Raw genomic sequence first — 12,876 nt, 5'->3', positions numbered from 1 at the left:
ATAGGCTCAAAGTGAACGATCCGGGTGTCGTTCTATTAGAGGTTTTACGGTAATCATCTCCTGATTAGGTTGAACAAAATTATTTCCCAAGTGGCCCGGGTCTTCCAGGAATGGGTGTAGTAGTTCTGACCGATTCGTGAATGACCACACCACGACGGAAGCGGAACTCTTTGTTTTGTTTTTTATGGTGCTGAAATTTTCAGTTATATTTTTGATTTCCTCTTTTTTAGTCTCACCTTGATAGATTCGGAAACAACCGTATTGAGCATCGCTAGGGCGAAGATGAGGAAAATAGACAGATGAATTTTCATTTTTTCTTGTTTTCTAGGTAGGCCTCACTGTTACTTTTATACTTTGACCAAGTTTACGAAACATCTAAAGATTTTTTTGTTAAAGTTTACTTAAATGCGTTACCAGTCAACGGATTAATTCTTTCCATTCCACATACAGAGAAAACAGGAAATAGAACACATTTTTCTTTGGAGTTTGATATAGAAAGGAAATAAAAAAGATTCCAAAAATTTCAGTTTCAAAAAAGCGGTAAGCATGAGCTATGATTTTTCTCAAATGGTCTCTTAGATTTCCCAGTTTCAAGAATGAAAATTTTTTCAGGTTTCAAATTTTTTCATGTTCCACACGATTGTTTTTATGTGCTTTTCGAATACTAACTAATAATGGATGCTTTCAAAAACTTTTTCACAGATTCCAGCCAAAATATAACATTTTCTGGCATGTTCGTAAAATGTTTTCAGTTAGGAACGTTTTTTTCTAACGATAAAACATATAAACTTGAAGATTTATACAGAGCTTTTCAAAGTATGCAGCAAATGAATAGGAATATTTTTTGTTGCAAGGGGTTTTCAAGTTTGAGCAAGTTTGAGTTTTTTTACTTTGATTTTTAAAACACAATTTTGTAAGTTTCAAAATAGCGAAGATAGATATTCAAAAAATATGTCTGCGTCTCCACCTAATATGTGCTATTTGCCGATTCGAGGTTCCTGCACCTCGCATAAAATACTCTCTAACCTTGACTTTTTCAGACAACAATAATATCTAGATATTTTTCCAGAAAACTCTGTGTTAAATTTTTTTAGTCAGTTTTTGAATATCCTTTTCTGTTTAAAGATTTTTTTCATATTTCACCATCTTGTGTTATCACCTCCTTAAAATAGTATTTTCGTTAATTACATTAGATACCGTTTATTTCATGCATTTCTCAATTATTTAATAACATCATTTTTAAATCATTTTCCACCAAGGGGTGAGCCTGGGAACTTCATCAACATTCTACTAGTAGTTCCATTGTTCATGACTGAGCCTTCTTGGGAAACGAGATCTGAAATTAAATATTGAACTTTTTTTATCTTTTAGTAAATTTTACCTCCTTTCTCCTTTTTGTGCATCTTCTAGATTGCGGATTTTAGTTTTATGACGTCCCATTTTCTGGAATTTTCTTCGATTTAGCTTACTACTTCAAAAACTATGCTAACCTTTCCAACGAGTTTGGAAGTTTTCTCCGATTCCGCAGAAATCACATCACAAATCATCAAAGCAAAAATGAAAAGAATGGCGAGTTGAATTTTCATTTTTGAATATCAGAGTTCGATATCCAAAGAGCTATGACTTTTGTTTTTATACCAATTGAAGAACAAACTTCCTTATTTATTTTCTCGCAAAACATCAGTGTCAGGTGTTCGTTTTCAGTGTTGATTGAGGTACTTCTCGGGGTGTCAGTTGGGTCAATAAAGTGAACAAAACGAAAATATTGGGTAACCATAATCTAAAACCTTAAGATGAGAGTAATGACCGGGAAGTTGATGACTTTGGTGTGTGACGAAATATTTGAGCTTCAGGAATTGTAATTTTTATGAGGTGGAATTCAAAAAATATTTTTTCTGGAGTATTTGATTTCAGTTCGTCAATTTTCAGATTTTTCAAAGCAAAATTTTTGAAAAAAAAAACTTATTCAAATAAGTGGAACAATCTAACAATGAATTTGGAGAGCGGAAAAAAGCTGGCCGCGGACTAGGATGAATCTCCTCTTCCACCTTAAAAAATCAAATATCCCAATTTTTGCGAAGCATTCAAAAAATTCCCAAACAGTGCAACGAAAATTCAATGCCATTATTAAATAGTCAAAGTTATTCATTCTAACATGATTTCGAAACCGTAATTCCGGTTAACAAATCCGAAAAACTTTGTGAATACATTTTTCAAATTTCGTAGGATATATGAACGTAGAACATTAATACTTCAAGAAATTTATTTCATGATATCTCAGAAAACAATAATTTCTGTAAACAAACTTAAACTTTCTTCATGTGATTTCTATTATTTTCTCTACAAAAAATCAATAGAAAATGACGAAAAAATACTTTATTCTCAAGAACTCATTCAATTGAACCAATTTTTCAGAGTAGTCTTTTTTCCAGTGAACGGACGAAAATCTCCTGGACGATGTGTTGTGACATGAATCCTCTCAGAACGTGCGACTAGGTTTCTGAAAATGTAAACAAATTTTGACTGTTTCTGTTTCTTTAAAATTACTCACTTTCTATTCTTTATGTAATCAGGCTGGATATTCGAATCCATGAGTGCCAAGCTGACACTTAAAAGAATCAGCATGAAAAATAGGAGAAACTTCATTTTCTATTAGAAAAAATAGAAAGTTCTCAGCTTTCTTTATACCCAGACCTCCGAGGAATAAACACTTGACCCAATATTTTTTTTATCCTCGCGGTTTGCTTTATTGGTTTTTGCAGATACTTGATAGTCTCAAAACAAACATACGTGGATTTTGAGATGGTATTCTCTAGTCAGGTGAGAATATGTGATAGATTTCCATCATGGATTCAATAATCGAATTCTGAAACTTGATAAATATTGTTTTCTAGGCTCAAAATACATTAAAATGTGTTACGATGATAAGGTACTACATATTTTCACCTAATCTCTGTTTTCGAAATAATGGGGAAAAAATCAATGAACACTTTTATAGAAAGCACACAAGACCCACCACTTCGTACATATCACATGCAATGAACTGTAATGAGCGAAACAGGGAATAATTTATTCTTCATTTTAACAAAATAATTTTGCGAAAATAATATATACAACTTTTCAGAAAGGGCTGACAATATACTAAAATTAGCGACTGAGATAAATAAAATTATGGACTAGAAAAGCTTTGTCCATTGTTATGTCAATCGCGTTCAACCGGAACAAAGGGAGCTGGAACAGGAAAAAAGTTTAAATTTATCTGTTTTTCATTGTTCTCAGATTTTAAAAAAGCTGCAATTCAAACTTGTTTTCAATTTTCATAGCGAAATATTGCTACCGAAAAACCTGTGATAGAATGGCCCATGTCTTTGGCTCAATTTAATCTTGATTCGTGTTAAATACATAAATCAAAATGTCAAGAACAATTTGTTAGTTTATCGTTTTTGATGCCTATTACTATGAGCTATAGAGAAAAATTGGCTCAAACATAACTGTGTCTGAGAAGCTTTTATTAAATGCTTCACAGAAATGTTATGTCTTCAACTGCTGCAAATGAAATAATTTTAACAAATGCATTGCCTGATACAAAACCATTTCAATTAGAGCAAGATTGTTCGGAAAATCAGAACATAGTCAAAATTTCCAATTCATAAAATTTCAAATTCAAAATTCTGTTTTAAATAGTTATTGTAAGGCGACTTCATATTTTGAACTTAGTTTACAAGATTCATGTTTTTTTCAAGACATCTGTTTAAAATTTTCGGTTTCAATCACATGTTAGTATTTGCTGCAGTTATTGAAATGTGCTCGGAATCCATTTCTTCGGTACGAAATAAACGGAGCTATAGAAGAGAAACGCCGGCGGCCGTTTTCGACGACAACTAGTGTTTTCTGTAAAAAAAAAAATTTTTCATCATAAAAATTATTACTTCCCAACCTTTTGCGGGAAAACCGAATAGCGGTAAAAACGAGAAAATAAATGCGGAAAATCAAGGTTTTTTTAGGTTTTGGTCGTTTTCGTTGTGGAACCTTTGTCCACGGCCACCGGCGTTTCTCTTAGACAGCCCCAGCTTTTTGTACCAGCATAATAGTTGCTGTAAAACCTGTTTCAAGTGCATCATGAAATCAACACTGTTAATGCTAATATACTATATTTGTGCATGGCCGGATATATTTTTTTGAAATTCACTATTCGGTTTGTCCAGCATACAACTCCTTCATCTAGTTAAAAATATCGTTCTAAAACTGAATTAAAAATGCTGTGTGTTTAATTTCAACCCTCAATAACAAAGTTCCATGATTCCGAAAATCACACCAATTATCTCGTGATACTCGAACATCTCCCTGTGCTGATAATTTCAAAATAACAACTCTTTTGAAACAAGAAGAAAAAAGTGAAAAATAATTCAAATTTTCTAAACATTTCGTTCACAGTTTTGGTTCTGAAATTTTACAAAAACTACAATTCAAACTAGTTTTCAAGTTTTTTTTAAACGAAATATTGTGACCGTAAAACCTTTAATAGAAGGGTCCATGTTACTGACTCAGATTTATATCGGTTCGTGTGAAACACTTCAAAAACTGAGAAAATGATTTAAACTGGCAAACTAGCAAAATCTTTATCGAAAGTCAAGAACATTTTATCAGTTTATCACTTTCTGATACCTCTTACAGAATGTTTATGTCCGTCATTGCTGAAAAATAAAAAATAAAAGTGTCTCAAAACAAATGTACTACTTTATGCAAAACCATGTTAGCTCGGGAGTTGTTTGAAAATGGTTCTGTTTCAAAGAGTTATTGCAGTGTGGCTACTATACTTTGAACCTATTGTACAAGCCCTAATTATTCGTAAAAGTATTATGAAAATTATTCGTTTCATTCATTGCAGTGTTTGCTGTAGTTATTGGAACTTGCTCTTGAAATTGGCCCTTTCAATTATTATCATTTTAAAAATGGGAAAAAGAAATTTGAGTTCCGCAGAACTTGATGATTTAATAACATTTTCTTTTAGAATGAGATTTTTCAGTTGTAGACAATTTTCAGAAATTCCGTGGTTGTGTCGATTGATTATACAACTCCTTTAACTTCTAGAAAAGATCACTTTCTGAAACTGAAAAAATATTGCGTCTTCAAACCCCAATAATAAAGTTCCATGATTGCAAAAATCACACCGATCATCTCGTGATACTCGAACCTGTGCTGATAATTTCAAAATAACAAGTCCCTTAAAATAATAAAAAGGGAAAAACAATTCAAGATTTTTTTATTTTTCGCCTGTTGTTTCATGGGGTATTCATACCCTATACGTCATTGATGATAAGTGATTGCGAGAGAGATGTTAGAGAGAAGAGCGTGGGGGCGAGAGAGACACAGAGAGTGATAAATTATACAGATGGGGGAATTACAGATAAAAAGCGATTCTGGGGAGGGGGAGGAGCTGCACCTTTAGCTGAAGCGCTAAATGATATTTTGCGAGAGAAAATTTTAGATGGGAGGCTCATCGAAACAGAGAAAGTGAAAAAAGGTAACAAGAAAAAATAAAACAAGAAAAAAGCTTTTCGAATATATAAACAAAAACATGAGAACGACACATATTACCCAATTCGGTTTTTTTGTTTGGTGATTTTGTGTGTTTGATAGGGAAAACCGGACTGAGAGGGAAGGGGGAACATGGATATGTTTGGGTCATGTTTCTACACGCTTTTACACACATTTTACAGCTGAGAGGACATTTTTGGGGGAAAAATAGAGGATTTTTTAAATTTCAGAGAAGTTAAAGTTAGAGAAAAACGAAAGCAAGAGCGGGAGCGCGGGGAGAAAGCATCTAGAGGTGGTTTTGAGGGGGCGATTCTAATATACTACTTGGTAGTTTTGTCTAATTCAGTTCAATGTCTTCCATATCGACATTTGTCTGGTCCTTCCGCTTCTTGTGATGCTGAAAATTAAAGTTATTCCACTTTGAATGGAAATAAATTTGAGTCATAGTCAGTTACCGTATTTCCTCTAATAGATTCTAACCGTCAACTTTGAGCTCAAATATCTCAAATCCTGTGAAGGATATCAAAAAATTGTCAACTGATAAACTATTCATCGTAATATCACCAACATTTTATCAGTTGACAGCATTTTGATATCTCTTATAGTAACAAAGATAATTGAGCTCAAAGTACATACATAGGATGGGTTCTATTAGAGCATTTCCGGTAGGATGGAGTCAAAGTCGAGTACATGATCAACTTTTTTTCCAAATTCTTGGTTTTTTAGGCCACGCCCCTAATGCTCACCTTCTTTCCCTCCTTATCAACACTCTTTCCACGAGCGACTTGTTTGATCTGCTTGAACGTCTTCCTCTTCTCCTTTTGCTCTTTAGCCCAGTCGGCCGATTTCACAGATTCCGCGGTTTCAGCGGCTGCTTCTAAACAACACAAAAATAGTTTTTTGATGCAACACTGTCAAATCCACTCACTCTTTTCCTGATGCTTCTGATGACGGTACTTGCGGTAACTGGCACGCCAGCGTTCGGCAGCCTCGGCAGTCATTGCTGGTGCGGTACGCCCGAATGCGGCCTTCTCGCTCTTCTCCATTCCAAAGGCACGGAGAACGCGGAGCTGAAAAATTAACAATTCCAAACTCTAAATTCTAAACTCTAGGCTTACATGGTTCCCAATGATGAACATTCCTCGCATCCAGAGCGACTTTCCAGATCTACGAAGAGTCAAAGCACGAGAGCGAGCACGAACATTGTAGTCTCCGTTAATGTGAAGTTTTGCTGGCTGAACATCTCCCTTTCCAACCTTCCAGGCCTTTGGCAGCTTCTTCGATGGAATAGTGGCCACAATTTGTCCCCAGATGAGAGTGGAGAATCCGAGAACAAGACAGACAATCCATTGTTGAAGGGTGAGTGGATGGGTAGAGAACCAGGCTCCTCCGAATTGAATGATGATGATCTGAGCAATGAATGTTGTGATCCAGATGACACAGAACACACGATTGGCTGCGAGTCCCTTGAAGACATTTCTCTCTCCGTGGACCTTACGAGCATTGATTTCATTGAACACTGTCATCATAACAAAGGCGTTGAAGACAAGAGTGAAGTGCTGGGATGGTGGGGCAAAGAGTGGAGCATAAAGTCCGGTTGGAATTCCAAAGATGGTATCTCCATAGAAGAAGATAACAAAGATAATGATAAGTTGGTAGATGGCATGACACAGGATATTCTTGACCATGGTTCTTGAGATGAGAGACTTCTTACGTCCATATGGTTTTCTTTCCAAGAGCTCATCGGTTGGTTGCTCAGTAGCAAGAGCCAAGGAGGCGAGGGTGTCCATGATAAGATTTATCCAGAGCATGTGAACGGCTTTCAATGGAGAATCAGAGACAGTCACGGCTCCGATGAAGGCGGTGATGACAGCGACAACGTTGACAGTGAGTTGGAATTGAAGGAATTTCGAGATGGAATCATACACATTTCTTCCCCACATAACAGCTTTCACGATGGAAGTGAAGTTATCATCAGTCAATATAATATCAGAAGCCTCTTTGGCAACATCAGTTCCAGCGATTCCCATCGCAAATCCAACATCAGCCTTCTTCAGCGCAGGTCCATCATTGGTTCCGTCTCCAGTAACAGCCACAATTTCCCGTTGAGCTGTAGCCTTTGAATCGATGATTCCCTTGACCAAAGTGTACTTATCAGCTGGTTGAGCACGAGCCAACACACGAAGACGTGGCCAGATCTCATCGAGTTTTGCCTGCGAGACCTTTCCATTCTCATCACGGATACGTTCGTTGAATTCTTTGCCCTCAAGAGCCAAGAAATCCTCTCCAGGTTCCAAGATTTTACAGGACATCGCAATGGCTCTGGCGGTCATGATGTTGTCTCCAGTGACCATTCGCACAGTGATTCCAGCTCGTTTACATTTTGCAATCGCTGTTGGAACTTCCGGACGAACTGGATCCTGAATACCACAGATGGCGATTCCCGTGAAGTTTTGGTACATTGCTTCCTCATCGTCCCAATCGATATCCGACTCTTCGGCGAATTCAATCTGCAAGAAACGAGAGAATTAGGGAATAGAAAAAAGCCAAAGTTTGATCATGGCGGGCGGGAAGAAGAAAACTGTAGATCAGAAAGACAGAAAAAGAGATCCTGTTTCGGCGAACTACTGATAAATATATTTATAAATGTACAACCAATTTCTGATGTGATGATTCTTCGATATTTAGTCTCAAACTGTTACTAATTGACCAATTAATTTCAAAACAAGTACCAAAAAAGAGAAAGAAGAACTTGTGATCGTTCAGAGATTAAAAGTTTTGCAAGGACCGATGATAACCTGATAAGAAGTTTATCAAATTTAGAAATTTCAAAAACTACTGTTTCATCTAGAAAGTAAAAATTGTGCTAACATTTCTTGGTATTCATTTTAATATTTTCGCAAAATTAGAAAGTTCCAAATATACTGATTCATCTAGAATGTGAAATTTTTGCTAATTTTTCTCGGGATTCATTGAATTCAATTTAGATTTCTTACCTCGGTCTTCTCCAAGTCTCTAGTTCCTTTCCGGATGAATGTCTTATAAGCCACACAGATCGTTCTCAATCCACAGTTGGCCATTTCATGAATAATCGTTGAAGTGATCTCCTTCAAACGATCCCCAGTCAGCTGATGTGGCTTTCCGTCGGATCCCAAAAGATATGTGCATCTGCCAAGAACAATTTCCGATGCTCCTTTACAATAGACACGATATCCAATGTTGACTCCGTTCTCCATGTATGGAACCACAGTCATCATGCATTTACGAGAAGAGTTAAAGGTGTATACTTTGGTCAGATCGTGTTCAGGGAACTTCTTTCTGATGGCAGCGTAGTCTCCACCAAGACGGTTGACGAATCCAAGAAGACCACATTCTGTCTTGTTTCCGAGCTGCTGTACTTGCTCTCCAACCTTCGTTGGCTCCACGATCATCGAGTTATAGGCAGAGTTCACAGAAATGGCTTCCATGAGAACTGGTCCAGTGACTCCTGGAAGATTGGCTCCGTGTGGTTGAGCTTCTTGACTGGTGTAGTGATTTCCGTTGATGTAAGACTGCACAACAGTCATTCGGTTGGTGGTAAGGGTACCAGTCTTGTCAGAGCAAATCGACGTGGCATTTCCCATGGTCTCACAAGCGTCCAAGTGACGAACTAAGTTGTTATCGTGCATCATCTTCTTGACAGAGTAGGTGAGAGCAAGAGCAATAGCCAATGGAAGTCCTTCAGGGATGGAAATGACCAGAATGGTGACGGCGATGATGAAGAACTTGACGAACATTTGAATGTCGACTAGGGAGAACTCATTCTTCTCGAAGACATAGTGTTCAAGACAGAAACGAGTGATCAAGACAATCAGGGCGATGACAGCAATGGTAGTTCCGCAGTAGATGATCTGGAGAGCCAACTTGGAAAGTTTAGCTTGGAGCACAGATTTGGCGGTGAGATCGTCATCTCCAGATTTGGAGCTATCCGAGCTGCCATTGGAAGAAGATCCGGATGAACTGGATGATGATGAAGAGCTAGACGATGTTGATGTAGAGTCATCATCGTCGATTCCAGCTTTTCCAGCTCCCAGAAGTGTCATGATGATACCAGTTTGCGAGTTGACTCCGACAGCGGTGATAACCATTTTTCCAGAACCTTCCATAGCATAGGTACCAGAGAGAAGGACTGGATCAGACTCGACGCTTTTCTTAATGTGATCGGATTCTCCGGTAAGAGATGATTCATCGATCTGGAAGTTTTATTTTAGTTGGTTAACTTCGACAGTCCATGTTGGACTGGAAATGTGGGCTCACCTTCAAATCATTACTCTGAATCACAAATCCATCAGCAGGCAAAAGATCTCCATACTTGACTCTGGCAATGTCTCCAACCACCAGATCCGAGACGGGCACGTCGATCGCCTCGCCGTTTCGAATGACCGAAAACTTTTGTCCCGTCTCAATCTTCTCCTGCAGACTTCTAAACTGTCGTTCTTTCGAGTAGTCGTTGACAGCGGTGACCAGTACGACGACAATGACACACAGCAGAATGGCGACTCCTTCGATCCACGCGGTGCCGTGTCCCTCAGAAGGCGCTTCGGTTGTCGAGAAGATGCCGGTGCCGTTGGCGAGAATAGCTGCCGTCGTCGCGTTGACCAGATGTTGTGTTGCATCCTCGGCCGCCGATGTCGGTTCGTAGAATGATAGAGCTAAATTGATGAAGCCGGAAAGTACGAGGATGATAAGAGTTGGGTCCTGAAAAGTAGCATTTGTTGATTCTGCGAGTACGCTGCTAATCAAATTGAATTCTGTTGGAATTTATTTTCTAAAACACATGAAACAAAGTTTTGAAACGTTCAAGATAGTCTTAATCAGAATAATAAGTAGTTGTTGGTTCAGAAAATCCCTGGAAGTCAAAACATTTAACTTCATGTTCGGAGTTATTTTCCCCATGAAACAGAATCTTCAAGAAACACAAACCTTGCACGCATCGATAACGAGCCGCACGAATCCCTTGGATTTGGCCGGTGGAATAGTGTTGGCTCCGTAGACATGTCGACGTTTATCGAGATCCGCTTGCTCTCCGCTCAAACCCACCAACGAGTCGGTTTTCAGCTTCTTGCACAGTCCCTCAACGCCTTCATGTTCTGTTGACAGCTGAAAGTGAAGGTTTAAATCGTATCAGCTGATTGTGTGGTATTTATATTACACCACCATATGCGTGTATGTTTATCACATATACAATTTCCAAAGTTATAGGTCACTTCAAACTTTCCATTGTCTTCTTTTTAAAAATTTCTCATTTCAAATCTACAATCTGTCAAGGCCGACGCACCCATTTTTGGCACGGTCAGCAGGTAGAAAAAAGAGAAATTTGAAAAAATGGGATAAGGCAAAGAGACATTAGAGACAAAGTGTCACAAATCAGAATGACGTTGGTAGACTAATAGGAGAACGAAAATTTAGAAGTGAACAAGTGATTTTTTTTTATCTTTTTGGTTCTTCCACTTTTTTAAATGTAATGATCCTTTAAGTGCAACGGATCAATTTTGCAACAATCTTCTAGACCAAAACATTAATGAAAATTTTTGGTTTTCAGTTATTAATAAGGCTTTCATTTCGGTTGGTCCAAACTTGGCCATCCCGAACCGACAGCCTACCGATAGCCGACCGCCAGCCGATCGCCGGCCGACCGACAGCCAACCGAGCTGACCGATCGATTAGCGCGCCAACCAAATTTGTGCATTTCCGCATGAGATCAGCTAGTTCGGTGGTCGGTCAGTCGGCTGAATTTCTCGACCGAATGGAAGCCTTACCTTTTAAAGTTACAGGATTCAAAAACCACTCACCCTGACTATCGCCTCAGCTCCGCGAGCCTCCATGAGTCCGCGAAGGTCGCCAAGACTGCAGCCAAATTCTTTAGCATCCTGAAAATATTTATTTTTGTAATCTAAAAAAATCATTCCAGCCAGCTAATTCTAAAAATCCCCAACCTTTTTACCCTTGGTTTCCCCTTTGGGTTCTCGTTTCCAAAAGTAGACAATAAGTCTGCCAACAAAACAAACGACGAGAATTATAGCAATAATGGGCATTATTATAATAGTGATGAAAAGTTTGTTGTTCTAATTTCAGACAACCCGCTAAAACTCGAAGAATAGACTAGAAGATGGTTAGACTGTGAGAGTAGAGGCATTGAAGAAATATAGAAGTTTGCCTTTTTCAATTGTGTGAACAACTTCCGAAAAAGTTGAAAGGGGAGAGTTTTTCGCCAAACAGAAGACCAGACGGTCAGACAAAAATCATCAGACGGTCAGTTTTTTCAGGTGGAAGGTCACAAGTTTCTTTGAAGTCGTTCGCTATGTTTTGTTGGCGTGCAAGTGAAAAGATTCGTCATTGTTTTTAACATTTTTCGAGATTTGATAGATCAATTATTTCAACGAATGACGTTTTTTTGTGATCTACTGCTTGATCTGTAAATATTTTACCTCATCATATGTATGAGCTCTTCGCAATCTCATCTAACTGTTCTGGCTTTTCTTCAATCAAGAAGTACGGTGTGGTGCACAGGAGAAGAATCTAGAGATAGATATGGTAGATCAAAAAGTTTAAGAAAACGTGAAAATCACATTGGGTCAAGAATCAAATTGATAAGACCCCACAGAGAACGCGGAAAAGGTTCAAGAAGGAACAAAAATTAATACGGCTGGTTCAAGAATCGAGAAGGTAGATCAAAAGTTAGACTAAAATTGGGTATCCATTACTAATTAGGTCAGGTATATTGGAAGAAAATGAGTGTCATCAAGGAACTAAACATCAAAAAGATTGCAAGACAGAAAAAAGGTTAACCTAGAAGAAAGATGGATTGGGGTAAAAGGAAAAATGAGGGATGGGAGTCAAGAATCAATGCAAAATTGAGGGATGGGGAGTCAAGAATCAATGCAAAATTGCTCTACTGATAAAAAAAAATGAAAGGCGTCTAAAGTCCCAAGCTTAATGATATGGCAGGTCCTAAGCTTAAGGATAAGGTAATCTGAAAGTCTATACTTAAGCTCCAGCTGGATAATTTAAGCCTAAACCTAGCTTTAATAAGCCTAGCATAGCTTTAAGTGTGGCCTTGCTTTAACTTTAAGTCTGAACTTAAGATTGAACCTCATCCTAACTGCAAGAAATGAGCCTAAACACTGGAGATACTGAAAGCATAAACTGTAAGATGGCTGTTTAGAACATCAGAGCCTGAGCCTAAAGATAGTAAGCTGAAGGGTAAAAAAGAAACAAGAAGTGGGCCTAAGCCTAAGAATTCTAATTTAGATGTTTACAATCTAACAAGCAAGGTATAACATGACTCAAATGTGAGGT

At 37.9% G+C, this 12,876-nt stretch overlaps 4 protein-coding genes across 4 annotated transcripts; all 4 read right to left on the bottom strand.

Moving 5' to 3' along the window:
- Positions 1-79: 79 nt before the first annotated feature.
- On the bottom strand, positions 80-311 carry CBG26425 (the record flags this gene model as incomplete). Its single annotated transcript, XM_045235278.1, has 2 exons — positions 80-190; positions 237-311. The coding sequence occupies 2 exons, from the start codon at positions 309-311 to the stop codon at positions 80-82; spliced, it is 186 nt and encodes a 61-aa protein (XP_045100296.1).
- A 979-nt stretch (positions 312-1,290) lies between these two features.
- Positions 1,291-1,586, bottom strand: CBG26426 (the record flags this gene model as incomplete). The annotated part of the gene is made up of 3 exons (XM_045235277.1): positions 1,291-1,336; positions 1,382-1,443; positions 1,491-1,586. The coding sequence occupies 3 exons, from the start codon at positions 1,584-1,586 to the stop codon at positions 1,291-1,293; spliced, it is 204 nt and encodes a 67-aa protein (XP_045100297.1).
- An 808-nt stretch (positions 1,587-2,394) lies between these two features.
- CBG26427 lies at positions 2,395-2,646 on the bottom strand (the record flags this gene model as incomplete). The annotated part of the gene is made up of 2 exons (XM_045235276.1): positions 2,395-2,500; positions 2,552-2,646. The coding sequence occupies 2 exons, from the start codon at positions 2,644-2,646 to the stop codon at positions 2,395-2,397; spliced, it is 201 nt and encodes a 66-aa protein (XP_045100298.1).
- Positions 2,647-5,875: 3,229 nt separating this feature from the next.
- Positions 5,876-11,612, bottom strand: Cbr-mca-1 (the record flags this gene model as incomplete). The annotated part of the gene is made up of 9 exons (XM_045235275.1): positions 5,876-5,935; positions 6,285-6,415; positions 6,467-6,632; positions 6,657-8,048; positions 8,535-9,770; positions 9,835-10,275; positions 10,501-10,677; positions 11,370-11,447; positions 11,514-11,612. The coding sequence occupies 9 exons, from the start codon at positions 11,610-11,612 to the stop codon at positions 5,876-5,878; spliced, it is 3,780 nt and encodes a 1,259-aa protein (XP_045096943.1).
- Between the last annotated feature and the right edge of the window lie 1,264 nt (positions 11,613-12,876).

This window comes from Caenorhabditis briggsae (genome assembly GCF_000004555.2).
Source record: "Caenorhabditis briggsae complete genome, chrIV, whole genome shotgun sequence".
Lineage (NCBI taxonomy): Eukaryota > Metazoa > Nematoda > Chromadorea > Rhabditida > Rhabditidae > Caenorhabditis > Caenorhabditis briggsae.
Note: the sequence above shows the minus strand (reverse complement) of the source record. Positions and strands in the feature narration are given on the sequence as shown.